Here is a 27,268-nt window from a genome sequence, read left to right on the forward strand (position 1 = left end):
GCAGGTGGCAGGCGCGAGGGACCGCGGGAGATAAACCATCTTGGTCCTCCGATATGCACTAGCATCGAGACTACGGCTTTCAAGTCCGGACCCTTGAAGATGGGAACGATGTAATAGACATTGTGAATGCTCCGCTTCGTGGTTGAGAAGACACTGGACATGATGTAGAGCCGCCGGAAGATTGGGCAGAAGGTCTTGCATCCTCAACTTTCCTGGAGGTGCGGATGTGACCTCCAAGCCTGTCAGTGTTGTTCCATCACCTCCATCCTGCAAATATTGGCAGCCCCGTCATATGTCACAACGGTTTTGCGGCTCATATGATCGCCATTAGGCACATATCGCCCTTCGCCATTAAGCAGTTTTTGCATGGTAGATATCTTACACTTAAGATATCGCCCGCCGCTTTCCGATCGACGACAATGACAGGCCCCATCCTAGTGATTACTCTACTATCTATCTGACACTCGTCTTGGGCGGCCATTGAGGCCGAAAGCCATACGCTGCTCGTGGAATGCTGATACAACCTCGATCTTCGTGTCAGCTGCAGGTCCATTGGAAGACGTCAGCCAACGAGGGTGCATATGACCCTTTCCGGACATCTAGTTCGCATGGACAATCAATCACGTTTTTCCACACCGACTAGACTGGGAATATTGATGGCTTGCGTCAACAGCCACGCGCGCGTCTTCGCCTCGTGGACGGGGACGAGGTAGCTACGCTTACATCGGTGTGAGACTATTCACAAACAAACGGTGTGGGGCTTGACCTGTATGCCACACAACCGGTGATGCAACCTGCAATCTGCCGTTTTGACCGGCATTATCTAGAAGAAAAAGATTCTATGCAGGTCGCATATGCAGGCACAGCACGAGTAGGTGTTGATGGCATTTGTGTTCCATGGCGAGTCGTGTAGGCACATTATTTCAAGGACGGACTTGGACCCGTATCTGGATCAAGTGTATGTGCGGGATACCTATACAGGCTCGGCATATACCGATAAGATGAACATGTATCACCGAGCAAGTGAGTAGAAAGTAGATCGGATAGTGGCCTCGGAAATAATCAGGATCCTATCCACCGTATAACGGACGGCCTAATGGCCCTAGAATGTGACCTCTATGGACTACTGATATCGCTCTCGTCCTGCCCGGGCTTATTCGCTGGGGTCGTCTGGGATCATGTGGTTGTAGGAAAGGCAGGGGAAGATTGGGTTGAGTGACGAGAACGTGTCTGGTTTGCCCCCCTCACAGTTCATCTTGCGTGGATGACTACGTATACCCTCCATTTGGGACGTCTTAACGAAGCACGCGGATAAGGTGTCACGCCATGTGCGTAATGTAGCACACGATTTCATGGCATTGGCCCTTTACTGAACCATGAAGGAAAGCAATATCGTTTCAGAGCTATGGAGTTAGAATCCTCCTCTTTTTGTTCGTCCATTCATACGCTAGTGCCAGGTACCGACGGCGTGTTTTCCTCGAATCAGGCTATATTTCGACCTTTCCACCGGATCATTCGGATTATAACCCCAAACTCTGCCTGAAAAGCGTGGGGGTTACATGTCAGATCGCCAAAGCGAAAGGACCGATTCTGTGCCGTGAATTCCTGCTTTGCAGTCGTTGTTCCCGCACCGCGGGTATCAACGTTCGTCATTGTGCCGCTGGGGAAAGTGTGCCGGTCGTATCGGATGCGCGTTTGGGCCAGACGAACGTAACCGTAAGCGCTGCTCGAGCGCGCGAAGACGAGATGTGCGACAACACCCCACGCATGCCGTCGTTTAAACCTGGTACCCTGGGCCGATCTGCCTAACGGCTTGTCTTGCTCGTCCGTGGGTTCCGACGGCGCAGGTGAAGATGCATTTTCCTGACTGTGGGTACCAAACTTGCACTCGCGCTTCAAAGAAGTTCTTGATGATCGTTACCCGGTTGTATGCACCTGAACATTCTGAGAAGTAGCTGCATGCTAAGCCTACGAGTCATAGGTCTCACAACGACGCCATGCGACGAGTTCGTTCCAACGAAATCGCAAAGGGAGCTCGCCAAAGCGTTTGATTGCCGGCAACGGGGATTGGAGGAAGAACGTCACCGCAGGGCGTGGAGAAGTCTAGATGCTGTGGCACGGGTGGTGCTTACTGTAAAGTTATAGCGCACCAGCGCCGCACTATAGCTCCTCACCCTATCGCCGAGGTAGATCGTGATCGCCCATTAAGCCATGCGTTCCCTGCGAAGCTGCGTTGAGAATTAAGTGAATGGAGTGGGTACCAGCGTGCATTTGTGTGCCGTGAAACTACCTGCATACATACGTGTCGTCATCGTAACGAGAACATAAGAGAAATGCCGACCAGCAATCGGACCTATTTCGACAAGTGCTGCAATGCCATGTGTACGAGTATGCCTTGCCCATGCATGGGGTGCGTGCATCGCGATCTGACATGCACCACCCAAAGCCAAACGCCGCCCAGCTAAACTCGAAGGCTATGTGCGAGATCAGTATCACAAACAAGAAACAACTGTCCTAAGAAATTTCGACATGAAGTAAATGCAAAAACAAACAGTGCCGTTTTTCCCGTATTGCAACACATTACCGCCGTGTGCTATAGGGGAGCGTACCCATCCAATGCAACCTGATCCCAAGGCCGTAGTGCATCGTTACCGGTCCGAGCCTTGTAAACCGCTCTCCGACGACCCACCAAATACAATGACTCCAGTTTGCGCCCGTAGAAACACCGATTGAATAAGAAACCCTGGGCGCCAAGTCTATATCCGAAAGGTCGTGTCGCCTTTCAGGCTACAGGTTGACCCTATGTCATCAACATGAAGCCGTGCGCCAACCCCCCATAGGTCCGACGCCAACCATGCTAACAAGCCGCAAGCGACGTGATGACTGCTCCCTTGAAGTGATAAGCCGAAAGTGATGCGTGAAGATCGCGCGGAACGTTGAGAGCCCGGACGACGCCAAAAAAAACTTCGCGGATCCCCTGGGGTTCATGTAGCGAGGAAATCCCACCCACGAGCATGGATAATTTTCTCCCAATCCCATGAGTCCAAATCCCCCTTGTCCATCCTTGTCCAAACCTCATCAACAACCTCTTTCGCAAACCCGATATTGCCTAGGCCGGTGCAGGCAATCAGGCCGGTGAATGCTCTGTCAATCTCCACACGTTGCTCCTTTTCGAATGCAGCGCACCCAATCAGAAATAACGGAAGCAGAACGTTACTTTGTACCCAACCTTCTGCAGGTAGTTCGTTGATGTATCGTATGCCGTCGTCAACAGCGCTCTTAATGAATGGATGTGGTTTCGAGTCTTTTGTTGTGCGATAGAGATAGACCCACGTTGCTTGACGATACAGCATAGAGATAGTATAGCGCGGAGATCCAGGTATATGAGGGCATACCCATGTGCGAAGGCCAGTGTCGATAGCGTGGGCGGCAAGCAATGCCTCGTAGTCCATGACGGGGTCCTGCTTCTCATCAATGCGACTACGTATTTTCCGTCGCAGGTTGCTGATCTTGGAGATGAAACCAAAGAGTCCATCAGATACGCCGATCAATCCTGCAGTCTCTGGGCTGATTTTGAAGGGAAGGTTGAAGTCGTCCATCATGGGAACCTCGGTACCGTCAAGGGAAGTGATCTGACTAGCAATCCAATGGTAGTAGAAGAACTCATCGAAAAGAGTTTGGAACTCCGGATTCGAGGACTTCTGGGTCATTGCGATCTGTTTTGCTGCAATCATGTGCATTCGGTATTCACCCGAGGTGTTACCATCGCAGATAGAATGCAGAAGATGTAGTAGTATCTGGGCAACGTTAGAGTCCTCGTAGACCATAACACCACCTTCGCCGGCCTTTTGTCGTTCAATGTCATGCTTGAGCAGCTGCAAAGCTTTGCCCCGGTGAAAGACCTGTCTGTCTTCGTACTCTTGTAACGGGTTGACAGAGTACATGTGAGAAGCCGACAGACACAGCACTGAGTGCATCAAGCCTTCGTGTTGAAGGGCCATAGGCAGCAGAATCTTCGTGAAGGGGTTCGATGATTTGTCTCCATGTAAGGTCAGGACAGCACTCGCTCTGCTGGAGAAATGTTGCAAGAGCTGGCGGTCAAGATCATTCTCAACACCTTCCATAAGAGGCGGAAGGTCGAATTTGACATCTTGACTTCGCTTCCGGGCTGTTGGAAAGTTAGCTTGGCCCACTTCCAAAAAAGCAAACCCGCGATGCAAGACTACATACCTTCTGCTGCCCGTTCCTTTCCACTCTTCCAAATCTCGACGGGCTTGTAGCCTTCACAATGGATGTTGTTCTTTTGACATGACAAGCCTGCGCAAGATTAGTACCTATGTGATGACCAGGAATCAAGGGCGCAATTACAGAATGGTTTGGTCTCGTCACACTTCTTTTTCCGTTTCCGGCATGTCGTGCATCCCGTCTTGGATCGGGCTTTGGCTTGCTTAGCAAGAGTGGTGGGTGAGCGAGGAGGGTGTATCCTTGGTCGACCACGCGCGCGTCGTATCCGTACAGGTTCGGTTGGGGAGATGGGTGTGTCTTCCGGAGATGCCTCTTCCTTGACATCGGCAAGTTGAAGTTCCGTCTCTTCCACCTTGGGCACTACGTCAAGGGAATTCGTTCGTGCATCTGTTCGCTCCTCTGATTGTGACTCTGAAGGGCTAAATACGGTGGAATCGAAGTTGGGCGTGGTGAATGGGGAGTCGCTAGCGGACGACATGGAGGGCTGGGGTGATGAGCTCGTGCTCAAGCGGTTATGAGCGCCTGGCGGCGAAGGGCCGGAGGAAACGGTCGAGATCATTCGAGCCAGAGTTGAGGACGTTGGTGGACTAGTGGTGGAAAGAGGCGCGCATTGGATGTCCAGTCCGTTGTGCGCGTCGATGGTAGCACGAAAGAGTAATGTTCTTCTAGATGCGTCTGAGCCTGGCAAGATCTAATGCAACAAGTGGCAACCAGGGGTTATCTTGTATTGCTGCCGGTCAATGCTAAGCAGAATAGTACAAGTGGTACAGCAACGCGGCAGCTGTTCCAACGAAAGTTGAGCAGAGCGTCGCAGAAGGGTCCAAGCGGTCCGCTCCTGATGCCTTGAGCGATCGCACGGTAGGTTGCGTGAGAGCGGGGGAATGCGTCTTTAGCGAGTCGTGGGCGCCCGCGGAACGTCCAATAGGATTTGGGTGGAACTAACGGCAAAACTGCGTTGTTCCGAGATGAACGGCTGAGCTGAACACAGACCCGGTGCAGGCAGGGGTGGGCGAAAACGAGTTGTGATGGACGGTAACGGTGGTAAGCGGTCGATGTCAATATCGATGTCGGAGTCGTGCACACGCAAGGTGGATATGAGCAGCGTAAGCGTGCCGAGGAAATGACAACAGGTGTGTGAGGGGATGTGCTTGAACGAGTGGGATATATGTCGACTAGGTATTAAAGTGCAGCCTGCGTAGCTTCGAACCAGGTTGCGGAGCAAGGTAGAGGCGAGAGGATATAGTGTGTTAAAGTAGCGTCGCAGCAACGACACCAATTCGCCTCTAATACTGGTAATGGAGGATAATCCTAGAACGAGTCCACTGGTCCCGCTGTAACCATTGCCCTGGGCCGCAGTCGACTTAAAACAGTGAGTAGGCCGACACTCGACGTGAAGCACCGGGCACACAAAGGACAGTGTTGAAGACAGCCCACGAGGTAGCGAGCGCTGCAGTTGGCTTCGTGAACAGTCGCCGGTGTGAGCGCTAAGTCTTCTTGAGGCTGTAAAGCTCGTGGAGCATTGAAATGTGATATTCCTAGTGTATGTATCGAATGATGCATGAATCGCTTTCGAGCGGCTTCATATCTTGGTTCGCAGGCCTAGCCACTCATCAGATCCCGTTGGCTGCACCATCTTCAGCTCAAAGTGGGCGGTCCAGGATCAGCAGCACGTCTTGGGTCAAGGCCGTGGGAGGTCTCTACGATGCATCGCAGTGCTCTGATTGACCAGTTGTAGACAGCCAAGATCAATTCGCCATGTACATGATCTTCTCCATGTGTTTGTTATCACCACACAGACGCTGTCAATTCCTGGCGGCGCGCGCAAACAGTTAGTCAATACGCGATATTTGAGGCGCTCCTAGTCGACAATCAGCCCCACGCTAGGATGCCCAGTCCATCGTGCTACGCCTCCGCGATGCCTGGTGTGTGTGTGTGACCTGACGACACTACTTCTCCACAATTACGATCCGGTCGAATCGGACCTCGTTTTCTGGTTATAGAGAGTTATCGAGCGCAGCAGGCAAGACGATCTTAACATGCTGGCAACCCGATCAGACCGCATTCAGTATTTCCTGCATCAAGCCACACCTGGCATACCAGGGATCGCGAGGCCTGAAGATCCTCACAACAATGACAGCAGCGTCTGGTAGGCCCAGCGATTAACGGCCGACCAAAGTTTGTTTGAGAAGTCATAAGCTCCCATGCACCCACCCCGCAATCGCTTCGCCTATCAGCAGGTAGCCCTCCAAACATTACCAAATTCTGTCATTGGTTTGGACGTTTCTGGCAAGCAACACAAATGTTTTCCTAAAGCAAAGGGCTTCCGTTTGGTAGACATGGTGTTTTTGAAATTGTAGTGTCGCGCCGTGGGCTTCCCTGCGTACTGAGGATCTGGTTACTTTGCGGCCGGAGCGGGACGGCGGGCACAAAGGCACGCTCCCAAAGCTGGCTCCGAGCGGGTTTCCGCAGTACCCTGACCTTCGGTCCCTGCCGAACGCTTTGACAGACTCGAATGCAGAAGACGATAGTAACCCGCCTCTCCTTGCTTTAAAGTGCTAATGGGTATGGTCCGTCTACATGATCGTTCGAGGCTTGAGGCAAGTCTGGATGAGAGTTGGGCAGCATGCTACAGAGCTCTTCCGCGATTCTCGTAAGTGTTGCGGCCTACAACCGGCACTCGCCCGTGAATCAAGTTGTCGAGGCTGTTCATTCAGCATGATTCGGTGGAAAGTATCATGTCTTGGACCCGCCGTCTCATCGCTATGTGGAGCCTAGTTTCTACTTTCGATCATCTTACCGTCTCCAATTTGGAATCAGTCTTTTCCCAAGTTAATGCTCACGCCGATAAGCGTCATGACGTATCCACACTCACTGCGCAGTGTTGTGACCGCCTCGAAAGAGATCAGATGAAGTTGGGTCAGATCGTTGTCCCTGCGTTGTGACGGCGGCGCTCTGATGGCTGACAGTCATTAGCCCGTTCTTGCGTATTGAAATCTCGGACGCATGCAGCCGAAGAGGGCAGGCGAATGACTTGCATTATTAGCGGCGCGGTTTAGCTGCGGGGTCACTTCCCGTCCTATTCGTCAAGGACGCAGACAACAGTTGCAGATGGCTGCATGTGCAGCGAGGGTTGAGCCATGCTCAAAATACCTCTGGTCTGGAGCCAGCTGGGCAGCTTGCGAGGCTAGCACCTAGGGCTCCATGAACGACGTGCGAGAACGAACGATGTCCCGCTTGACACCCGTCATGACGTCTCCTCTGGTACTCGCGTGGGTATATTATCAGGTGATGATCGGATGCGTTCTTGCTGGGATGATGTTTGTTGAATGCGCAGTGCGACTCCTGCATATTTGTGGCGGGTTGGGTGCTGTGCATGCCGGTCTCGTTCCGAAGTTCCGCCCTGTATGCTAACACGACCTCATTTGCAGCCTTACACCAAACTATTTCAGAGGGCAATGGTGCTCGCAATGGTGTGAAAGATCCGTTTGCAGCGCCTCGCAGTGCCTCTGTAGGTCTTCTGTTTCGTCCATCTCCCATGTTCTCCTGCCACAAGAAGCCCACGGCTCTCTATCTTTCTCAGCAGATGCAGGTGCGGGCGGGTGATCGACTAAAATCGAATATACGGGAGTGTTTGTTGGCGCTGTCTGCGAACACGTATGCGGCGGGGCCTGCTTGACTCGTCCAAGATTGACTTGCAGTACAAGTTGCATGCTGCTCGCACAAGCTAACGAACTGCACCAAAACGAAAACATTAGACGGAAACGATGTGGGTGTAGAAAAGCCTCTAGTGGCATATAGTGCTGCGAGTGGCTTACTGGTCTCGTTTCGGACTTTGTAGCTGAGCTCCGTTGCTGCAGGTATCGTATCCTTCCTCCAACAGCGGCGGCTTGTAATGAGGCCCTGCAGTAGGTCATAAGGCGCATGCGACGAACAGGCATGTAGCTTTCACTATGCACAGGTCTTGTTATAAGTCTCAGGCATGCTGCAAAGAGGGATAAAATGTTTCATTTCCGATCTGAGGCCGTACATGGCTGTATCGTAACTCGGGGAGACTACTATTTCCTACTCTTCAACATGTGCCCAAGCCTTGGAAAAGACGTCGTTTTCGCCGTCTCTCCAGCCCCACGCGACGCAATAATGCCGGAGTAGCATTTCCAGCTCCTCCAGCTCATCCAAGAACTCCAGACCAGCAATGCGCTCCTTCTCCTCGTCGTTTATCCATCTCCGCCAGATAGTGTTTGTATCTGCAACCTTGGCTCCGCCTGTCAAGCCATAGCCCTGCAAGCGTGCACGCTGATCGCCCAACTCGGGATAGGCCGTCAATGTATGAAGGTGGATGTTGCGTGTCTGGAGGTTCGAGATCATGGTCCGGCCAAAGGCATCTTGGGGTAGGATGGGCTCGTAGAGGATGAGAGAGGTGGGCGTCGCAGGTCGTAGATAGTGTGTCAGTAGTGATGACACTATTGATTGCATTGTCGAAGGCTGCAGGTAGACGAGGCACATCTCAGACAGGATCAGTGTAGGTATGCTCGGGTCGAGATTCGGAATCGGAGGCAGGGGCGTCTCCTCTGACGAGCTCGCCAGAGAGCGTAGATCGAGCGCATGAATGTTGTATGTGTCGGAGTGGTAGGAGGCTGAAGTTGATGGCATGTGTAGTAGCTTCCGGTGAAGCAGTGGATGCCTCTGGATGGCGGCTATCTTGGCGAGCGTATTCGTAGGGAAGTCAATCTCATGGTATACGAGGCGCATCTGAGGGTACAGGTCAAGGAGGCGGAAGAATCGCGTGTCAGTGCCGGCACCCAGGGAGATGATTTGCTTCGCCGACGACGGATAGGTCATGAGGAACTTGGCGACGAGGAGGTCAATGGCCGAGGTGCGAACGTAGGTACCCCTGTTGAGCAATGGCAGCTTTCTTGCCGTCTGCTGTGTCGCGAACAGCTTCGCATATGGGTCGTGAAGATAGCCAAGCTCTACGCAGCTCACCCTGCTCCCCGCCGCATCTTGATCTGTAGCCTTGACCGCATTGTCGAGAACTTGTGCCCGTTCTTCATTGGAACTTCCGAGACCACCTCTTCCATGTCCTCTTCCTCGTGATGGTCCGCCGCGGCCTTGTCCGAGGAGCGTTCTGAGGTTGGGGATTTCGTTTGAGGAGGCCATGTTCAGGTTCGAGATGGGCGGAAGTGGTGGGGTTCCCAGCTCCGGGTTCCGCGCTAGTGCTGCATGCCAAGCCGACGCCCGGCCTGTCCTTTGGAACTTCTGGAGATTTCTTTGACGCGACCGACTTCCACTCACTCGTTGCGCCGTCACCACCCAACTACACTCGCCCCTCAGCATCAACGTTAGCGACGCCAAACATGGACGGCGAAAAGTATAGCGCGTCTCTCATTCGCCTGTGGAGGGTCTGGCGGACAACCAAGGAGATGATGAACGACCGGGTGGGTTGCGCATGCGCTGAAGAAGACCACGGACCGCGCGCTGACTGTACAAAAGGGATACATGATTGTCGAAGATGACATGACAATGTCACTCGAGGACTTCTCCAGGAAATATGCGCGCGAAGACGGCGAGCCCGAGTATGCGCCATCTTGTGCCCATGTCTAGGCCGCAGTACTAACCTCTACCCAGCCGTTCGCGCCTCAACTTTTCCTGCCAGCCCTCCGAAGACATGCTCGCAAAGTACACCGACGCCCCGACCAAGAAGAACCCAGATCCCCAACCCAACATCGGTACCATCTGGGTCGAGTTCAACGCCGACGAGAACGTCGGGATGAAGCAACTGCGCGATTACATGTCCCATCTTGTCAACGGCTCCTTCCACTCCGGCATCATGGTCACCGTGAAGCCCATGACGGGCATGGCCATTCGACTCCTCCGCGGCGCCACGAGCATTACCGACGGTCCCAAGGGCGGTGTAGAAGTCTTTGTTGAGCAAGATCTGCTTGTCAACATCACAAAGCACGAGCTAGTACCCAAGCATGTTCTGCTGAGTGACGAAGAGAAGCAGCAACTGCTCCAACGATACCGTTTGAAGCAGACCCAGCTGCCTAGAATCCAGTCCACCGATCCAGTCGCCAAGTATTTGGGACTAAGGAGAGGCTCCGTCGTCAAGATTATCCGAAAATCAGAGACAGCCGGTCGATACGCCAGTTACCGATGGGTCATATAAGCATTTGAGCGCAAGGACAAGATGCAGTCAGAGCAGGAGAGGATTGTGCGAGTGCAGCGTGCAATGCAAGCTAAAGCGCGCATGCGTAATACCTTCAGCCACGCCAAGGCATTGAAATCGGAGTAGGCATCAAGACTGGTGTAGCATTGGGCGAGGCGTTTGGCGATAGAAAAGGGTTTGGTTTTTGACATGTAACTTTTGTACCATTTGAGAGGAAGACCAAGGCGAACGAATCAAAGTCCATCCTCAGCTTCACTATGTGCCATATGCGCACTTTGAGCTCGCAACCTGATAATTGAACTGAGACATGCCACAGCATATGCGACACCAAACTTGCATCCTTCCACAACACTAACGAGGCAGCCAAACCACAACATCACGCGACACTCGTCTATGTCATTTACGTCCTATCCTCTAACCACGCCGCATCCACACATTTCCAAACCCTCCCACTACCTACAGCCCCACTCCAACCTTCCCGTCCAAGTAACTCTTCCCAAAAACCATTGAAGACAGTAGCCCAGCATTGTCCTGATCGGTCAAACAAACCCATCTGCTAGCTAGAAAAATGCATAACGCGCGCGCTTGAGTACTTTTGTACCGTTCCTTGACCGTTCAGTGGGATGCGGCATGTGGAGCCGGCTTAACTTGGCAGCGGTTTGGGAGGGGTGTATGGCATTGAACAGCTGGGGTTTGGTAGTAATGCTTATGTCAAGCAGGGCGGGCTGGGGCTGAGGTACCGAATTAGTCTGTATGCCGCAAGCCGGATTGGGTAATCGGTAGTGCTAGAGTGCTAATAGTGCTTAACCTGAATTCATCACAACCATAGCGGCATGGGTGTAGGTGTAGGAAACATAGATGCATTGTGCTCGATCGAGGGTATCATGCTAATAACACCATACACCTTACTTACGTAGAAAACATTCATTGTGCACATGAAAAAGATGACGATGGGGTATGTCATGAAGCTGAATGTGAACACGATTAAAAGACAAAATTGAAGAATGGCCCTTGGCTTTGATCTTGCTGCTTGCGTACCCCAGAGATCATCATCTTCCTGCTCAAATCCCTCGGAAAAGTTGATCATAGAGGTGAATTTCTTCGTTGACACCTCAATATCCATGAAAACTTGTTTGGTCTCGTGTGCTAGCCCATCAACATCTATCGAGCGCTGCGCGACTACGTGGTAAATGTGAATTTCTTTCTTCTGACCATAACGAAGACTCCGGGCGATTGTTTGCGCCATGGCTGAATCACAATCGTATTGTGTCTTTGCCAGGAAGGACGTGGCAAAAATGACATGATTGGCATTGGTAAGGTTGCTTTAGGGAGTCAGTACAAGCGAGTCATACGTGGAAACAAGAGGAACTTACGCTCCAGCTGTAGATTCACTCCCAAGGTTGAGTATAATCAACTTCTTTCTCTGCTTCAGATCTCTTTGTTCAGCGCAAACACGATGCCTTGATCAGAAGGTGGAATTCCGTGAACTAATTGAGCAATGGCCTCCAGTTTGTTGCCAAAGCCTTTTCCAGCTCTCTGTCCTTTGTTCAAACCGAGATCAGCCATTCGGATTAGGTTACCTTCGCTGGCATGAGAGTTGCAGCTAGGATGAATGCAGGTCTTGTCGTTGGTCCGTAACTCAAGACCCTCTTTACATGTAGTGTGCCCGCAGTGCGGTATCGAGAAGAGCAATTGAAGGTTGGCTATACCTTTGCAATTAGGCGAACTGCAGCATATCTTGTCAATAGTTGCAGGCTGCAGATGATTACGGATGGATATGAAGAATCATTTCGATCTCGTCCTATGCGCAAGTTCTGAAGAGGCATCTCAGAGTTGTGAAAGTTGCTGTTTGATCATCCGCTCGCGCTGTCGATTTGGTGTCGCTTCAAGATCAACAAAGCTAGCCTTGGGCATCTTCGATGCTCTGTTTAGTAGTGCGCGAACAGTGTGACTGGATTCATCGTCTCCGACCCAATTGTGTTCTGAAAGCCACTTTTTGAAGTGGCCATGAAGGTCCTTGATACCGGACTAAGTATTCTGGGTCTTCTTCACCAAGCCCTCAAAGTCAGAGAGCAGTCTCAACAGTTCATTCTTCCTGTTGCGTAATTGCTGCGATCTTTTTTCGATCAAGAGCTCGAGCGCTGATTTGCCCTCTTCAGTCTCGAAGAGCAAAGCACACCTTAACAGCGCTTCTTCGGCACTTGCAGAGTGTTCTAGGCTATCGTTCAATCGACTGCTCCTATCCGGGCCCGATTTCTTGTTTAGCTTCTTGATCTGTATCCTTTGAGAGATGAGGTATTGTGACAGTTCTAGGTAAACAGCATGTTGTGCGGCATCCAGCTCCACCGACACAAGCTTTTCAGAGCATTGAATATACCGGGCGTCGGCTTCATCCTGTCTTAAGAAATTATCAAAGAAATTTTGTGCTCGTTCGTGTCTGCCCTCGTGCCATTATCGTGACATAACTTCGGTTTGCGACAAGAAACTCTCAACGTCTGTCTGGTCAAGTTCCGATGCCTTTCCGCTGAAAGACTTGACCGTACTGTCGCCACAGAAACACCGACCAAGTCTGATGCCGAGGAAGGACGTCAATCGATCGACGTCAAAGAAGTTAGCCAAGGCCGGCCTGCCTGAGAGGACCCAGCGTTTATGTGCAGCAATTTGCTTGATGCTTGTGGCCATGAAGTTGCTTTCGATCCTATTCGTATCATTGAGATAATGATACTCGTTAACTATGATTCGATTGAATCTAAAAAGATGCAGCAGTGGCACTAAGTGTGACGAGCTATTCCTTCTAGATTTGGTGTGAGCCTTAGCTTTTGCTTTTGCGTTTTTCGAAGGACCTAAGATTAAGAGCCTGGCAGCGAACGACTGGTATTTTCTGCCAAGTCGGATACTAATTAGTAATGCGGTTTTCAACTCAGGATGTTGTAGCTGCCCCTCCAGGAGTTTCTCTGCCAGTCGTTCGAAATTCTTATAGTCATGACGCTGGTACACAGCCAACTGGCTTGAGATCTCGCCAACCGCTTTATCCAACCAGCAACTAGACGCATGGCGGCTGGCCATGAGAGGCTTGGACATTGTCGTAAATCTTGCCAGCTCCGAAACATAAGCTTCCTCGGCAATAACGTCCAAGACACAATGGTGACTTTACTTCGTAGATCTTCGATCGTAAGACCCTTCAGCTGATTGCAGCATTCTATAACACAAACATTATATTCTTCATATTGCTTTGGGCGAAGGAGTCTCTCCAGCTCGGTGCTCCACTGATTACTGATGTGCGGAGGGGAAACAACCAATGTCGCAGCAGAATCCAGAAGTTGGGGCTGTATAGTTACCAGAGGCTGGTTATTCTCGATGAGCTCTTCAATTCTGTACCGATCGAATTCACTCTGAATAAGCCCAATGCTGGCGACCGTTTTCCCGACGACGACTGGTCTGCCGGCACACCACCGCGGACAATCTGCTGTCTCAATCCGAGCCCCTGCCCTCCAACCTAGACTCAGATGAACGGATTCTTCTATTTCACAGATGGTTATCGCTCTGCCTAGCTCTCGATTTGCCATCCATGACACGGATTCCTTTTGCGCACCTCGTAGATATCTCGGTGGCGTAATTAGGGAGCTCTGGATGTCGTTCGGATTGTTTTACAAGCGAATCTTCGGGATAGGCTGTGGAGCTAGATCAAAATGATCAGTAATCAGTCTCCAGGCGGTGTCTGTTGATTTCGATTTAGGAAGTCGCCCTTGAGTGCGATGTACCAAAGACAAGGTACCAACACCGACTCGAATCCGTGTTCCTGATGCGTCACTAGAAGCTTCCAGTTGGACTATCGCAGAGCGCTGCTTGATGGCGGCGGCTCGACGATCCTCGTGTGCTGTCGCTACACCTTTCTCGTTGACATTCCAAAGTATCTCCGGATATGTTGGCGCGCAAGAACATTCTCCGAACCAGTCCAAATTCACTCTCTGCCAGGATGAATATCCCGGCAGTGTCTCGGTAGTCCCAGGTGCCCACGAATAGTCCGTTAAAGTTTGGACCGAAACTTCGTCGTAGAGATAGACATCTAGGGAGGTAAGCGCCTGTGAGTAACCTGACAAGACTTTGTCAACCAAACGCCCTTCTTCAGGGAAGTCCACGTTCAGAGGTACGCTTGCTGATGCTAGCGTCATCACAGCAGGAACCCAAACGTCAGGAACCGTGGTCGTAACGATGTGTACACGCTCGTCCTCTACATGCCACGATCGCCAGGACGGATGCACGCGAACAAGCGACCTACGACCTTCTCCATAATGTTCTCGAGTGTGATCATGGCTGAACACGAAGCTGTCGTGATCCAGTCGACCTATGGGGTCGGGATCAAGGAACAGGTACATGCTGTTGTCCTCTGTTGACCTTTTGTACAAACTAGTGGATGCGGTCGCACAGTGTGGCAGATGTCGGTAGTCTCCAATGACGACTGCCGAATCCTGGTCATCGCTCTGGATATCGATGCTCTTTGGTACAGTCTCTTCTTTGTAGTCGGAAAGACCAAGTCTACTTTTCTATGAGATGACTCTCTCAGACGAGCCGCTCAAATTGAAAAACGAAATCCTTGATATAGGGTACACGTTGCTTCCACTCAAGGCCAAAAAGCCTATTTGTAGCCTTGCTTTGCGCTGTCGGGTTGCGGAGAGATTCGCGCAATGGACTATTACTAGGAATATCTGGTGGACATTTGATGAATACTAACCAACAAATATCGTAGCCAACCTTCATGTGTCCGATTGTTCGCGCTAAAAAAGTTCTCTAGTGTTCTCGTGTTTTCGCGCAGATTTGACCCTGATGGACATGACATCAGGCTAGCAACCTGTGTAAACTCCTTAGGTGTGCTGTCAGGCGAAAGCTTTCTGCGCTTCGACCTAGCCGTGCCGCTGCAAGTTATGCTGCATCTGGGTCCCCCATGCACATTCTCTGGAGTGTGCTGTGCGTCACTGTCAATCTGATGTAAGTCGCTACGCCTGGTTGTTCAGCCTCTGCTGGACCTCTCTGGTGCGGCACCTTCAGACTTTGGTGTGATCTTGCTCTGCGTGCTTGGGTTTTAAGACCTCTTTTTCTTCTCGCGTAGTCTCTGGCAGAGATGTGAGGGTTTGTTTCGCTGACAGCTGTCGCAAGGGTCACCTCCGTCGCACTTCTTGAATCCCCGCATCGTGCAGCGTGGACAATGCGCTGCTATCGCTGTCGATTCTTCGGGTGTAGGGAGTTGGCATTTTATTTTATGGTTTCGCACAAACCCTGTACACAGATCTTCTCCGTCTTCCTTGAAACACTCGTATGCCGTGTTACCTCCACGAGTGAGGCAGACGATGCAGAAATCTGGAGGGACCTGATGGGCATCTTTGCTCGATCGAGGAGGTACCATAAGACTGGTTTGCGTAGAGACTGCGTTGACTGCTTCTGATCAGCCATTGAAGCATAAAGTGGGGTTACTAGGGTGAACGGCATACCATGCCGGCGAACTTGATTGCCTCGCGTCAGAGTCTCGACCAATGGGATAGGCTCATTTCGCGCTGTGCGAGCAACAGTGTACCGTGGAATGGCTTCGATGGTGTCGTTATTCCACTCAGGTCTACTGCGTATGGGCGATAGCCGCTACGCGCTTACCCAAAATGCTAGATGCCATGGTGAGGGAATCCGGATGCAAGACGCAAGATTCATCATAGAAACAGTAGGGAATGAGACGAAGTGATAATGAAGTCGCTGAGTATGCGCATGGCATGCCGTTCGTGTGTGTGTAGGGTACAATCAGTTGCAAAGATGCGTCGAGGTTTACGCGGCACGCTGATCTATAGCGCCCACGACGCGTTCCGAGGTCGCGCTACTGAAGCGAAAGCACGTGTTGGCTCTTCCACGGCATCTACCCGCTTGCTGTCTCCTCACATCAGACAGCACACCCAGGAAAAGGCCCGAAGAAGATGACCAGGTTTCAGAGAGGCAATTGGGCGAGTGGAAGCACAAAAGATATATGCGAGACCACTTGAAGCATGCTTAGCCAGTGCGGATAGGTTGCTATGTTGGGCAAGGTGCCGTTCTACACAGCGAAGTCGCAGCTCGTGTATTCCCGCGGCCTTGGTATGGTATCGGTCCTATCCTTCACAGCAATGCCAAAGGAAAATACACAAATCTTTTAGTTTGTCCAACTTCACGACGATTAACAGGAAAGCATCATGTCTAATCAAGTCAACACCTTTGAGGACCTTACGGGTGTCTCGACTTCCTCATTCAGCAACCCCTACGACGCATTGATTGCGGCATGCGAAGATGACCCGGTAAGGTGCTTGTATACTTGGCCTTTGCACATACTGAGCACACGTTGCAGACAAAGATCCAAGAGAAATATCAGTTGCACCGCACCACAAGGAATGCCCAGCAGAAGGCGAAGATGCTCGACAAGAACTTCCAAGGTGTAAACATAGATCCAATACTGTTGAGACTACAAGATCCCACTGTCGAGCCAGGATTCAAAGATCCCCGCAACTGCCTCGTAGGAAATCCTGTGTGCGAACCGCATGTGAAACAACCACTGATTCCGTACACCACAAGGTCTTTTGGGGTCGTCCGACAGAGCAGGTCAAAGATATGATCAATCGAGTGCAACAGGAACTGCTTACGGTGGCACCTAGTAAGCTGGATATCTTCATTATGCGATTGTAACGCTAATCCACACAGATCTCTGGCTCATGCCCCGCGACAACCTCCATATTACAGTACTGGAGGTAACGCATTCGAAGACGGCACCAGAGATACAGAAACTAGTAGATGGAGTACGAGACAAGGTACCTGCCATCGCTGACTACACACATGGCCACCGTACGCGCCTGATCAAGCCGTTCATCGGGTACGACGCCTCAGCCATAGCATTAAGCTTTGTACCTGCAGCCAGCGAAGGTCTACATTCCGGTCGTACACCGGAAGACGACAAGTTTACTTACCACCATCTCCGCCGAGATATCTTCTCCATGTGTCGTGACGCAGGTCTTCAAGTGGAGTCGCGGTACGTTGTACCCTCAAGCCATCTCACCATCAGCCGCTTTCTCTATACCAAAGACTTGGAGGACGGAAATGGGGCGCCTGATCCTGCGAAGACGAAAGCCTTGATAGACAAGATTGAAGAGATCAACGCTTGGCTAGAAAAGGATTATTGGCCGGAGCATAATGCAGGTGCGATACCTGCTGGTGGAGAGTTCAACGTGGGTCAAGAAAAGGGTCTGCACTGCGGATCAGGTACTCTGTGGTACGGTGGAGGCGAGGCAGTGCATAGTGGGAAAGGTTACTGAGCAGCATGGATGCCTCTGAACTTATGTAACGAATAACACCAATGACTCATCTAGAACCAGGTCGTTATGGAACGCGACTGTATCCGTATTTGTGTGTGGTCTTCTTCTCAAGTGAACATGCCCGCAGCTTCCAGACGCGACGTCGCGGCATGGTGGCGGCACTTGCGGAGCGGCGGGGATGACGTGTGGCTTGTGGCTTGGTCAAAGCGCGTTCCTGAAGCTCCCCACGCGGCATCTCAGACCCTGACGGCCAACTTGTATCACGCTTGTTTCTGCTTTGACTTGCTTAGTGGCAGTTCTTAGACCTGACACATCATCGAATAGTTACTGAGGCGCGAGCGGACAAAAGCTGCCCTTATACTGCACCCTAGACACCTTTGCGACCCTGTGAGGCCTCATTACTGCTGCCTCTTCAAAGACCATACGTGGCATACATCACTCCTTACACCTTCACCTTCGATAGCGACTCCCAAACACCAAACATGTTCAACCGCGATCGACTTCCAGGTCTTCCTGGTAGCTCCCCTCGACCACCGCCACGCAACGACGGTTACGGACGACCACCACAACAGCAACCACCACCAGGGCCTCCACGAGGACAAGACACAAGAATGGCCGGCTATGATGACCGGCAGCCACAAGGCTATGGTGCTCCACCACAGGGTGGACAGCGTATGCCTGTGAGGGGACCACAGGGAGGTGGCGGGGGTGGACCTGCAAGACAGTTGCGGCCCATCAAGAGCCCTGGAGGCAATGCCTATGCCTTCGGTAACATGTAGGTACAGTCGGCAGGTTGGGGATACCTAGACGTTTCCACACATGCCAGATACAACACATTCGCGCGTCATTGCTAACACCATAAAGTGTCGCAGTCTCCCCTCAAGACTTCCAACCAAACGCCGATGGCTCCGACGTCTACATTATTCTCAACGGAAACTACGCCCTCTCTGCGCGGCCTACACAAGGATGCAATCCGGGTGAGATCGGTCTCACCGACGCACAGCGAACATGGGCCGGCATATCACTTGGTCCCCAGGAGATTGTCACAGCAGCACCGTACGATCACTTTAGTCAAAGCGGCGGAAAGTCATACTTGGGTGCAGTTGATGTGGAAATCGGGTTTGCGGGAAGAAAGACCACCGAGACACCGTACGACCAGGACGAGCTCGCTATGGTCTTCAAGAAGAGCTTCGAGAATCAGGTCCTTGCGCCAGGCCAACAGCTCTTGATGGATATCAAGAGTATACCACTCAGGCTATCGATACGAACTGTCACGCTTGCGGATCTGTCTATGGAGAAAGATGAGACGAATGCGCCATCCATCACCGACCCGCGCGCTCGTGGAATTCTCACAAGACATAGTCAGGTCGACTTCTTTAAGGATGCTCGAACAGATATCAAGCTGAAGGCATCAGCGCGACGCGCAGCGGCAAACTCCATCATTCAGCCAGGTTTCAAGTTCGAGGACATGGGCATTGGTGGCTTGGATGCTGAGTTTGGTGCCATCTTTCGACGAGCTTTCGCTTCCCGTATCTTCCCTCCAGGCATTAGGGAAAGACTGGGTATCGATCACGTCCGCGGTATGCTTCTATATGGACCTCCCGGTACTGGAAAAACCCTGATTGCCAGGCAAATCGGAAAGATGCTGAACGCCCGGGAGCCCAAGGTCATCAATGGTCCCGAGGTGCTGAACAAATACGTCGGAGCGTCAGAAGAAAACATCCGAAAGATGTTCGCGGACGCAGAAAAAGAACAGAAGGAGAAGGGTGACGAAAGTGGTCTTCATATCATCATCTTCGACGAACTTGACGCTGTATGCAAGCAAAGAGGTTCTGGCGCAGGAAGCGGTACTGGCGTAGGCGACAGCGTCGTCAACCAACTGCTATCCAAGCTCGACGGTGTCGACCAGCTACACAACATTCTACTGATCGGTATGACGAACCGCATGGACATGATCGATGAGGCTCTTTTGCGTCCCGGTCGTCTCGAAGTGCACCTGGAGATTTCCCTGCCTGATGAGTCTGGCCGAGCCCAAATCCTCAAGATTCACACAACGAAGATGCGCAAGAACAACGTTCTTGAGCAGGACGTCAGTGTCGAAGAACTGGCAAAGCTTACGAAGAACTTCTCTGGAGCCGAACTTAACGGTTTGGTCAAGGCCGCCACATCTTACGCCTTTGGTCGACATCTTAAAGACGGCACTACTGTCAAAGCAGACGTAGAAGATATCAAGGTTACTCGACAAGACTTTTTGAGCGCACTTGACGACGTGAAGCCGCTCTTTGGAGTTGCTGAGGAAGAACTCAGCAAGCGACTTCGACACGGCATCATCCACTATTCGTCATTCATCAGGGATATACTGGAGGACGGACGTCTATACATCAACCAGGTCAGAAAACCGGAATCTAGTCCGCTCCTTTCTGTTGCTCTACACGGTCCGCCAGGTTCCGGAAAGACAGCACTGGCTGCCAAGATGGCAATCGATTCAGGGTATCCATTCATCAAGTTGATTTCGGCTGAAGATATGATCGGTTACAGCGAGATGCAAAAGGTTCAGCAACTTGACAAGGTATTCCGAGACGCATACAAGAGTCCATTGAGCGTCATCGTCATTGACTCAATTGAGTTGTTGTTGGACTGGGTGCCGATTGGTCCTAGATTCAGTAACAACGTTTTGGCTGCCTTGAAGGTTCTGCTTGGCAAGGAGCCGCCAAAGGTATGTAGATTTCCCATGCCGTGCATCTATAACATCCATCTAACAAACCCAGGATCGCCGCCTACTCATCTTCGCGACAACAACCGAACGCTCGGTACTCACACAGCTCGATCTCTTCGCCCGGTTCGACGCCGAAATCGCCGTCCCGAACGTCAACACACAAGCCGAGCTCGCAAATGTCCTGCGGGAATCCGGCGCCTTCTCCGATTCTGATCAACAGCGTGCCATCAGTGAGATCCAAGAAATGACGGGTAACACTGAGATCGGGGTTGGTATCAAGAAAATCCTCACCGGTATCGAGACGGCGAAACAAGACCAGGATGTACCTGGCCGCTTCGCTCGTGTCATGTCTCGCGCCATTGCTGCGAATCGGGGTTCGATATAGGCCGACTAGGGCTCAACATCGATGAAGTCCTTGTGAACTCATCTACGATGAATTAGCTATAATATCTGTAGATGACGTCCCAGCCACTATTATTATGGCATCCGTTGTTAGAAGTATAGAACAACTACAAGGAAGAATAGACCACACTGATGTCTTGTTCCTCGAGCTTTTCACCATACTTGCACTTAGTCATGCCCAAATGTGCAAACACTATTCGCCTCACTTCTAATTACAACCCCTGTTCGCTTCCAACAAAATCAAGACGTCCAGTTCTCGTCCGGAATCCTTACCGTTCCACAACATGTCGTCTTTTCCTCGCACAGCCGCAAACCTGTCAATCACTTGTCAGGCCGCTTTCCAATAACCTCACATCTGATACCCTTGGTCTCACAACGCACCTTGCGGGCACGGCTTCCTCATGTCGGATCCCTGCATTGTAAGTAGATATTCGTTTGCTTCGGAGACCGCCGCCGCTCTTCCCCTCTTCTCCCGAGTCGTTCTTGGGCCGCCTTGCTTCCGATTTGGTGGGAGGATTGTGGTAGCGTGGGGTTTGGGTGGGGTTTGATGCACGACATACTGTGGCTTGGGGATACACTGCATATGTTTGGATCACTGGTAAATCATGTTTATTAGATGAGTGTGGTGGTCTGACTTGTACAGTAGTGGGTTTCAATCTGAAACTCTAAACCGGTGTTTTTCGTGTGGTGGGGTGTGGCTTGCTGAAGAGATGGACGGTGAGAGAGCTTGTCTCTAGAGTTGGTATACTCGTGCTCGACGCAAGTAAGATACAGAGATACAAGTGTTTCAGTAGACCAAACTTGGGAGACTTGGCTACTGATTGGCCAGGTTTGAGGATACCTCGTCACATGATGTTGTTACTACGCTGAAGTGTGGAGTGTGCATGTGCAGTCGGCAAGCTCACGAGTGCGCCCTGCGGATCCGCGACGATGGCTCACTCATACGCGTTCACAATCAAAATGGTCTGAAGTTTTCCATGTTGTGATTAGGTAGAAACAGATGCCATTCAGGTACATGTGGGTGCATTTACTCCACTGGGAGATGCCATAGTAGTCATATAAGCCGTTACATAAACATATGATTAAGAATGAAGAGGCCATACCAAAGGAAACCCCGTGACTGACTAGTCAATTGTCAGCCACATGGTATGATACCGTCATGACGCCGATCCAGAAGAGTCAAGTTCCTAAACCAAGGAGACGAAAAGAGAACACCCAGCCGGATCCAACGCCTCAACACCGCCAGTCGAGCCCCGCCGTCTATTCGTCCGTGTTTGACGAATGAACATGCTTGCCAGCTTGCAGCTCGCCTGTGGCCCGTCGACCGTTGTCAAGGGATCACGCCAGTGCCGCACTATTCAGGTCCCCCAAGTCGATTGAGAGCCGCCATTCGTTCGCTAGCTATCGACAAGCGCGCAGCACTTGCGTCAAGCAGCGGGCCGAACCGCATCACATTTGCTGGAAAAAGTAAAATGCTGGCGTGTGGGTTCGCTAAAGCAGCGAGGCCGAAAGTGGATCGGAGTGGAGCGGGAAATCGTGAACGACAGTTCGCAACTTGACGCCTACCACAAACAATCTGGAGACTTCGTGAAATGAAAAAAGGAGTAAAAAAATCCGTATAACCCAGAAAGTTGTAAAGTGACCGTATACCGCCTGTACTTTTGAAGAAACCGAGAAGTTGTATGTTTGTGTCATCCACAGGCCGTAAGGCAGTTTTGTAAAAGTTGCGAGGTTTTAGTAGTCGACTGGTGTTGGGTATCGTCCTTGGGCAGTTCGGAATTGATCTGGGTATTTGCGTGCCGCTCGCTCGTTGAGTGAGCTATCAGAAATATCAGTTATGCTGTTCAGTGTGGCATTTTGATGCTCTTACTCTACGCGCTTCTGTGTCCATTGCAAATCCTTCTGTACCTCTTTCGCAGCCTTCATGCCATCGGCGAAGTTCATGCGTGCGCCAGCCAGTCGACGCTGAGCAAGTGCCTGTAGTTCAAGGAGTTCACGGTGCTTGGCGTTGAGTTCACCAGATCTGGACGTGATGTCAGCTATGCAACCGCATTCCAAACCACACGATCGACGTCGTAGTGAGGAGTCTTCGAAACTCACGTTTGTGCCTGTCTCGCTAAGCTTCGATCTAGCGGCATTGGATTGAATGAGCCATTCACACGGCTGCCCATGTAATCGAGGAGATCCACGCTGGCAGCGCCGCTAGTCGACTCGTAATCGCTTGCACTGCCGGCGTAGTTGCTAGATGTCGCTGACGGCTCGTACGACGGCACACCAGACGTTGTGACGCTGTCCGGGGCCTCGGGTGGTGATGCTGACACGCGTCCGTAGCCATGTTGTTGAGGCGGGTAGTAAAACCCTGGCTTTTGTGGCATGTTGATCGGGTAAGAGGACTGGGGGTATTGGTAGAAAGAGTGAGTAGAAGCCATTTTGGATAGCTTTTATATCTTTGATATGTGTTGAGAAGGGACTATGCGATATGTTGGCGCGAAGCTCAAGTGATTTGATAATTCGACTGCTTGGTAGAAGTACTGAAGCTTGTATTGCTCGAGTCAAGGAGGCGGAACGTTATATAGTCTGATGATATCTCCAGAGAGGTGAGTGAAAAGGAAGAGGAAGGGAAGCTCGTTTGGCCTGTGAATGGGCCTCTTTTTATATTCTCCAGCCATAGCCATGCTAGGAGCATGCTGGTCAACGGGGCATAGCTTTGACCCCTTCATGCCGACTCAGGCTCGCAACCCCGCCCTTGTGGTGATAAAGGTGCATAGTCTTACGCCCACTGAGGTCTGCTGCCGCTAGAGCCGGTCTCAAAAGCGTCATTTAGAATGGGCTGGATGAATGCCCTTGGCCATGGGCCGCAGCCGATCCACGATGCCTCGGAGCGATACTGGAAGCTCAATGTGCCAATTGGTCGGGAGAAGAGACTAGTGGAGAAAAGGCTCAGCTCGTATCAGTATAGAAGGTTCAGCGGAGCGAATTGGCGTGCAATGGCAAACGGTTGCGACTGTAGAAGCAGTGCCGTCAATGACCGGCATCAGTGCGTTGCTAAAGGCAGCAAGGCATAGTAAGCGCATCAGACGCGAACACTAATGTCAGGCAAAAGCAGCGCCGGTGGAGCTATGTACATGCATGGGTAGTCTGCCGGACGGGCATGCTAAGTGTTGTCAAGTTGATGCGTTGGCTCGACAGCTGCCAGCGCCTTTGAGCATGCAATCTGGAACGGGATGCGGAGGATCAGACAGTGCATGACACCAGTGGCGGGAATTGTGTGCACAAGATTGTAGGAGAAAGACTGCGTGCGCCGAAGCGCAGCGCAATGGGAGGACGACATTTCTTGGACTTTTGTCATGGTCACCGTCATGGAAGGTTGTGGAGGAATATTCGGGTCCTAGCAGAGCCCCGCCTGCTCGTGCCCCTCCTTGGGTCAGTGCGTCATCCTTGCTAACAGCGACAAAGACAGGCCCTTTCATTCGCAATTGGCTATGCACGCGAATACAACTCCTGGCTGCAGGACAGACTTGGCTCTTGATGCCTGAAGCCGATGTTCAATCCCTGCACTGCGTAACCACGCACGACACCTCACACGCATCCGTAGGCGTTCCAATTACAAGTCCATCATAGGGTAAGAGCATGTATAGTGGCGGTGAAGGATTTCGTCTAGCTCCATCTGATGACATGTGATCATTTCGGTATGCACCTAACGTCCTTGCATAACCCGCCCAACGGCCTCTTAGTGTGGCGATTCCACTATGCAGCCGTTCTTGGTAAGCCTCCTCCTCCAGGGTTCTATCTCCTGATCGCAGAAGCTCATGGAATTACTAGGATCTCAGGGTCAATGACAAACGTGCAAAGCATCGTCTCGAAGTCATTGTAAGCTTGTGTTCCAACAACCCGTTACATTGGCGCCTCGATGGCGTTTTACAAGCCGATCCGGTGTCACAACTGTCAAAGGCAGCCATGTGAGCTGCGCGTGGTAGCTACTCAGAGCCGTTGTCGTACAGAATTCCCAGTATCTGGTCCAGCTACGGACTGAGTCCTCGCCAATGGAGCAATGCGATAGTTCTTCGGACCACTCCCATGCAGGAACTATGCGCCGAACCTGGTATGCACTGTCGGTAGCACTGTACCACTAGCATAGATGCGCTGCTAGGATATCAGGAAGCGCGACCCGTCGTTCGGGCTACGTTAGGCACAACGTCCAGATGGCTAGCTCACTGTGTGGCACTTCGACGATCGTATCCATGCGCATGGGCTGGCTCTCGCCTATGCTCGCTGCATATGGATAAGGTCACTTTTGACAGCGGGAGCCATTCAAAGTCGGTTGCAGTGGTGGAAGCTTGTCGTTCGGAGGATTTATGCACCTCCGGACACTGATCTCTCGGCATAGCTGGGGTGGCTCCTAACCTAACTCGTTACAGATTTGTAGTCAAGTCTTCCTAGGGCGAGGCATGAGGATGTCAGTTGGTAAACATCGTGTCTTCTCAGTACAGCACCATACCTTTCTATGAGATACTGTTACCACAGGTATACATATAGAGTTTGTTCGTGATCACCACATTGGCAAGCTGCATTGCTCTGTCTGAATGAACAAGTTGCTCATATTCAACCTAGGTCCGCCGCCGGCCCGTCCAGAATGTTCAATCATCTTAGTCCGAGTTCAAATTCTCCAGCAGAGCCTCCACCTCGATGCTGAGCTTCTGTAGATTAGTAACAATATCTCTGAAGTAGGATTTAGTAAGAGGGTGACCCGTAGGATCAAGCGTAATCTTCTGCAGCTTGGGGAAGCCGCCACGTCGACTATGTGCGAAGGAAATACCATCTAAAATATCCCAAATGTTGGTTGTCTGCTCGATAAAATGGGTAATGACCAGTTCCTCTAGACTGGCAGGCAGGATAACACCCGCCTCTTCGACCAGCAACTCTATCATGCGGCCCGTAAACCATTTATGGGGGATCTCGAGGCGGCGTAGCTTGGTAAAGCTGCTATAGTTGGAATCATCAAGGTATTCACCGTAGTGTAGGCTCTCGCAGCCGTTATCTGATAGGCTCAAGGTCAAATCCTTCAGAGTATCTGTCAAGCCTGCAAGTTGCTCCTTAACAAAACGATCTAGAAGCAAATCCCAGGTGTAACGCGGAACTTCAATCGTCGGATTGTACTGGCGATTGGAATCTCGACTGGCTTGTGTAATCTTGGTGTCAGAGAACCAGATTTCCAAACCCTTGAGGGGCGAGAGGCGCGAGAGGAACTTGCTAGTCTTTTCGGAATATTCTAACCCAAGTTCCGAGGCACACATTTCCCGTGTCAGCGTACCGATAGACGATGTAACGTCTTCTGGGAGATCGGAGTCCTCTAGACTGCAGCCGCGATCGATGTCCAGGACCTGAAGCGATGGTAGCTCACACCAAGACCAGTCGAAGACTTGCGCGTTGAAATGCAGCTCTTTGAGGTTCGTCAGTCCCTTGGGTTGGAAAGCATGTCGCGCATCTTTTGCTCCTTCGTTCCAGTGAGGGCCAAATACTAGCTCGACTGGGCTTTTCGCATCCGTATAGCAGACAAAAGTCGCGCAGGGACACGGATGGCGCTCCAGAGTTGGTCTTGGGCGAAGATTTCCATTTGTTTAGACACCAAGGCTAGAGAGCGTAGACTCTTCATGTCTAGATCGGACGCGACTTTTATAAGCAGTCCATTTGGAAGATTGACCATAATTTTTTTTGGAGTGTGTATCGATGCTATACCAAGACGGGTTGAGTGTCCTGTAAGGTAACAAAGATCGGCGCTTGTAGTCAATGATATCTTGTTCGCTGTGGGCATTCAGTGTGCAGTTTGAGTTAAACTGAGGCTGTGTAGGTTGAGTAGACAGCGAACGGAGTGGAAAGCCTAAATAAATACCTATAAGAATGCGTTAAAGAGTATGAGAAAGCACGGACTGTATGTCGATGAAGCTGCTCGTAAACAGTACCTCTTACTAGCGAATTGAGCAACCGCGCGACGTGAGCCTAAATATCCTTTGAGTTTGTAGTATTCCTACAAGTTCGCCTAGTCTCCGATATGATCAGTAAAGTGACATTGCAACGTTAGAATCGTGATTGTTTGGAGAGCGCTTTCGATGTCATGGTCATGTATGATCCGCCGGAATCGCACTCGTGGTGACGAATATGGGTCCCACTTCCTCGAAGGCAACCACAAGCTACCGAGGAATTCTCATGTGACACGAGAGCTGATTCGAATCGTCTTTGTATTTGAGTGCGGATCTGAGTGAGCGCACAATGTTGGCGTAGGTGTAAGGCTGTGGGTGTTGCAATCATCTAGTGTCCTAGAGCTTCCCCACAACGCGCTAACGCGGGTAAATTACCCCGAACTCAATCGTCGTTGCCATCTCTCGCACAACAGCCACCAGAAACCATGACTTTAAGCAAATTCAG

At 51.3% G+C, this 27,268-nt stretch overlaps 8 protein-coding genes across 8 annotated transcripts; 3 read left to right on the forward strand and 5 right to left on the reverse strand.

The window, feature by feature from the left end:
- Positions 1–2,984: 2,984 nt before the first annotated feature.
- On the reverse strand, positions 2,985–4,723 carry ALTATR162_LOCUS11460 (uncharacterized protein; the record flags this gene model as incomplete). Its single annotated transcript, XM_043319102.1, has 3 exons — positions 2,985–4,168; positions 4,231–4,317; positions 4,369–4,723. 3 exons carry the CDS (start codon positions 4,721–4,723, stop codon positions 2,985–2,987), a joined length of 1,626 nt encoding a protein of 541 aa, XP_043175037.1.
- A 3,584-nt stretch (positions 4,724–8,307) lies between these two features.
- On the reverse strand, positions 8,308–9,402 carry ALTATR162_LOCUS11461 (uncharacterized protein; the record flags this gene model as incomplete). The annotated part of the gene is made up of 1 exon (XM_043319103.1): positions 8,308–9,402. One exon carries the CDS (start codon positions 9,400–9,402, stop codon positions 8,308–8,310), a length of 1,095 nt encoding a protein of 364 aa, XP_043175038.1.
- A 197-nt stretch (positions 9,403–9,599) lies between these two features.
- On the forward strand, positions 9,600–10,411 carry ALTATR162_LOCUS11462 (uncharacterized protein; the record flags this gene model as incomplete). The annotated part of the gene is made up of 3 exons (XM_043319104.1): positions 9,600–9,680; positions 9,736–9,818; positions 9,871–10,411. 3 exons carry the CDS (start codon positions 9,600–9,602, stop codon positions 10,409–10,411), a joined length of 705 nt encoding a protein of 234 aa, XP_043175039.1.
- A 2,028-nt stretch (positions 10,412–12,439) lies between these two features.
- On the reverse strand, positions 12,440–13,093 carry ALTATR162_LOCUS11463 (uncharacterized protein; the record flags this gene model as incomplete). The annotated part of the gene is made up of 2 exons (XM_043319105.1): positions 12,440–12,809; positions 12,873–13,093. The coding sequence occupies 2 exons, from the start codon at positions 13,091–13,093 to the stop codon at positions 12,440–12,442; spliced, it is 591 nt and encodes a 196-aa protein (XP_043175040.1).
- Positions 13,094–16,617: 3,524 nt separating this feature from the next.
- Positions 16,618–17,727, forward strand: ALTATR162_LOCUS11464 (uncharacterized protein; the record flags this gene model as incomplete). Its single annotated transcript, XM_043319106.1, has 4 exons — positions 16,618–16,719; positions 16,770–16,934; positions 16,994–17,072; positions 17,120–17,727. The coding sequence occupies 4 exons, from the start codon at positions 16,618–16,620 to the stop codon at positions 17,725–17,727; spliced, it is 954 nt and encodes a 317-aa protein (XP_043175041.1).
- Positions 17,728–18,209: 482 nt separating this feature from the next.
- On the forward strand, positions 18,210–20,828 carry ALTATR162_LOCUS11465 (uncharacterized protein; the record flags this gene model as incomplete). Its single annotated transcript, XM_043319107.1, has 3 exons — positions 18,210–18,502; positions 18,592–20,443; positions 20,496–20,828. 3 exons carry the CDS (start codon positions 18,210–18,212, stop codon positions 20,826–20,828), a joined length of 2,478 nt encoding a protein of 825 aa, XP_043175042.1.
- A 1,751-nt stretch (positions 20,829–22,579) lies between these two features.
- Positions 22,580–23,220, reverse strand: ALTATR162_LOCUS11466 (uncharacterized protein; the record flags this gene model as incomplete). The annotated part of the gene is made up of 3 exons (XM_043319108.1): positions 22,580–22,664; positions 22,716–22,868; positions 22,946–23,220. The coding sequence occupies 3 exons, from the start codon at positions 23,218–23,220 to the stop codon at positions 22,580–22,582; spliced, it is 513 nt and encodes a 170-aa protein (XP_043175043.1).
- A 2,271-nt stretch (positions 23,221–25,491) lies between these two features.
- ALTATR162_LOCUS11467 (uncharacterized protein) lies at positions 25,492–26,549 on the reverse strand (the record flags this gene model as incomplete). Its single annotated transcript, XM_043319109.1, has 2 exons — positions 25,492–26,372; positions 26,420–26,549. 2 exons carry the CDS (start codon positions 26,547–26,549, stop codon positions 25,492–25,494), a joined length of 1,011 nt encoding a protein of 336 aa, XP_043175044.1.
- Between the last annotated feature and the right edge of the window lie 719 nt (positions 26,550–27,268).

Source organism: Alternaria atra, assembly GCF_907166805.1.
Source record: "Alternaria atra isolate CS162 genome assembly, contig: 35, whole genome shotgun sequence".
In the NCBI taxonomy this organism is placed as follows: Eukaryota; Fungi; Ascomycota; class Dothideomycetes; order Pleosporales; family Pleosporaceae; genus Alternaria; species Alternaria atra.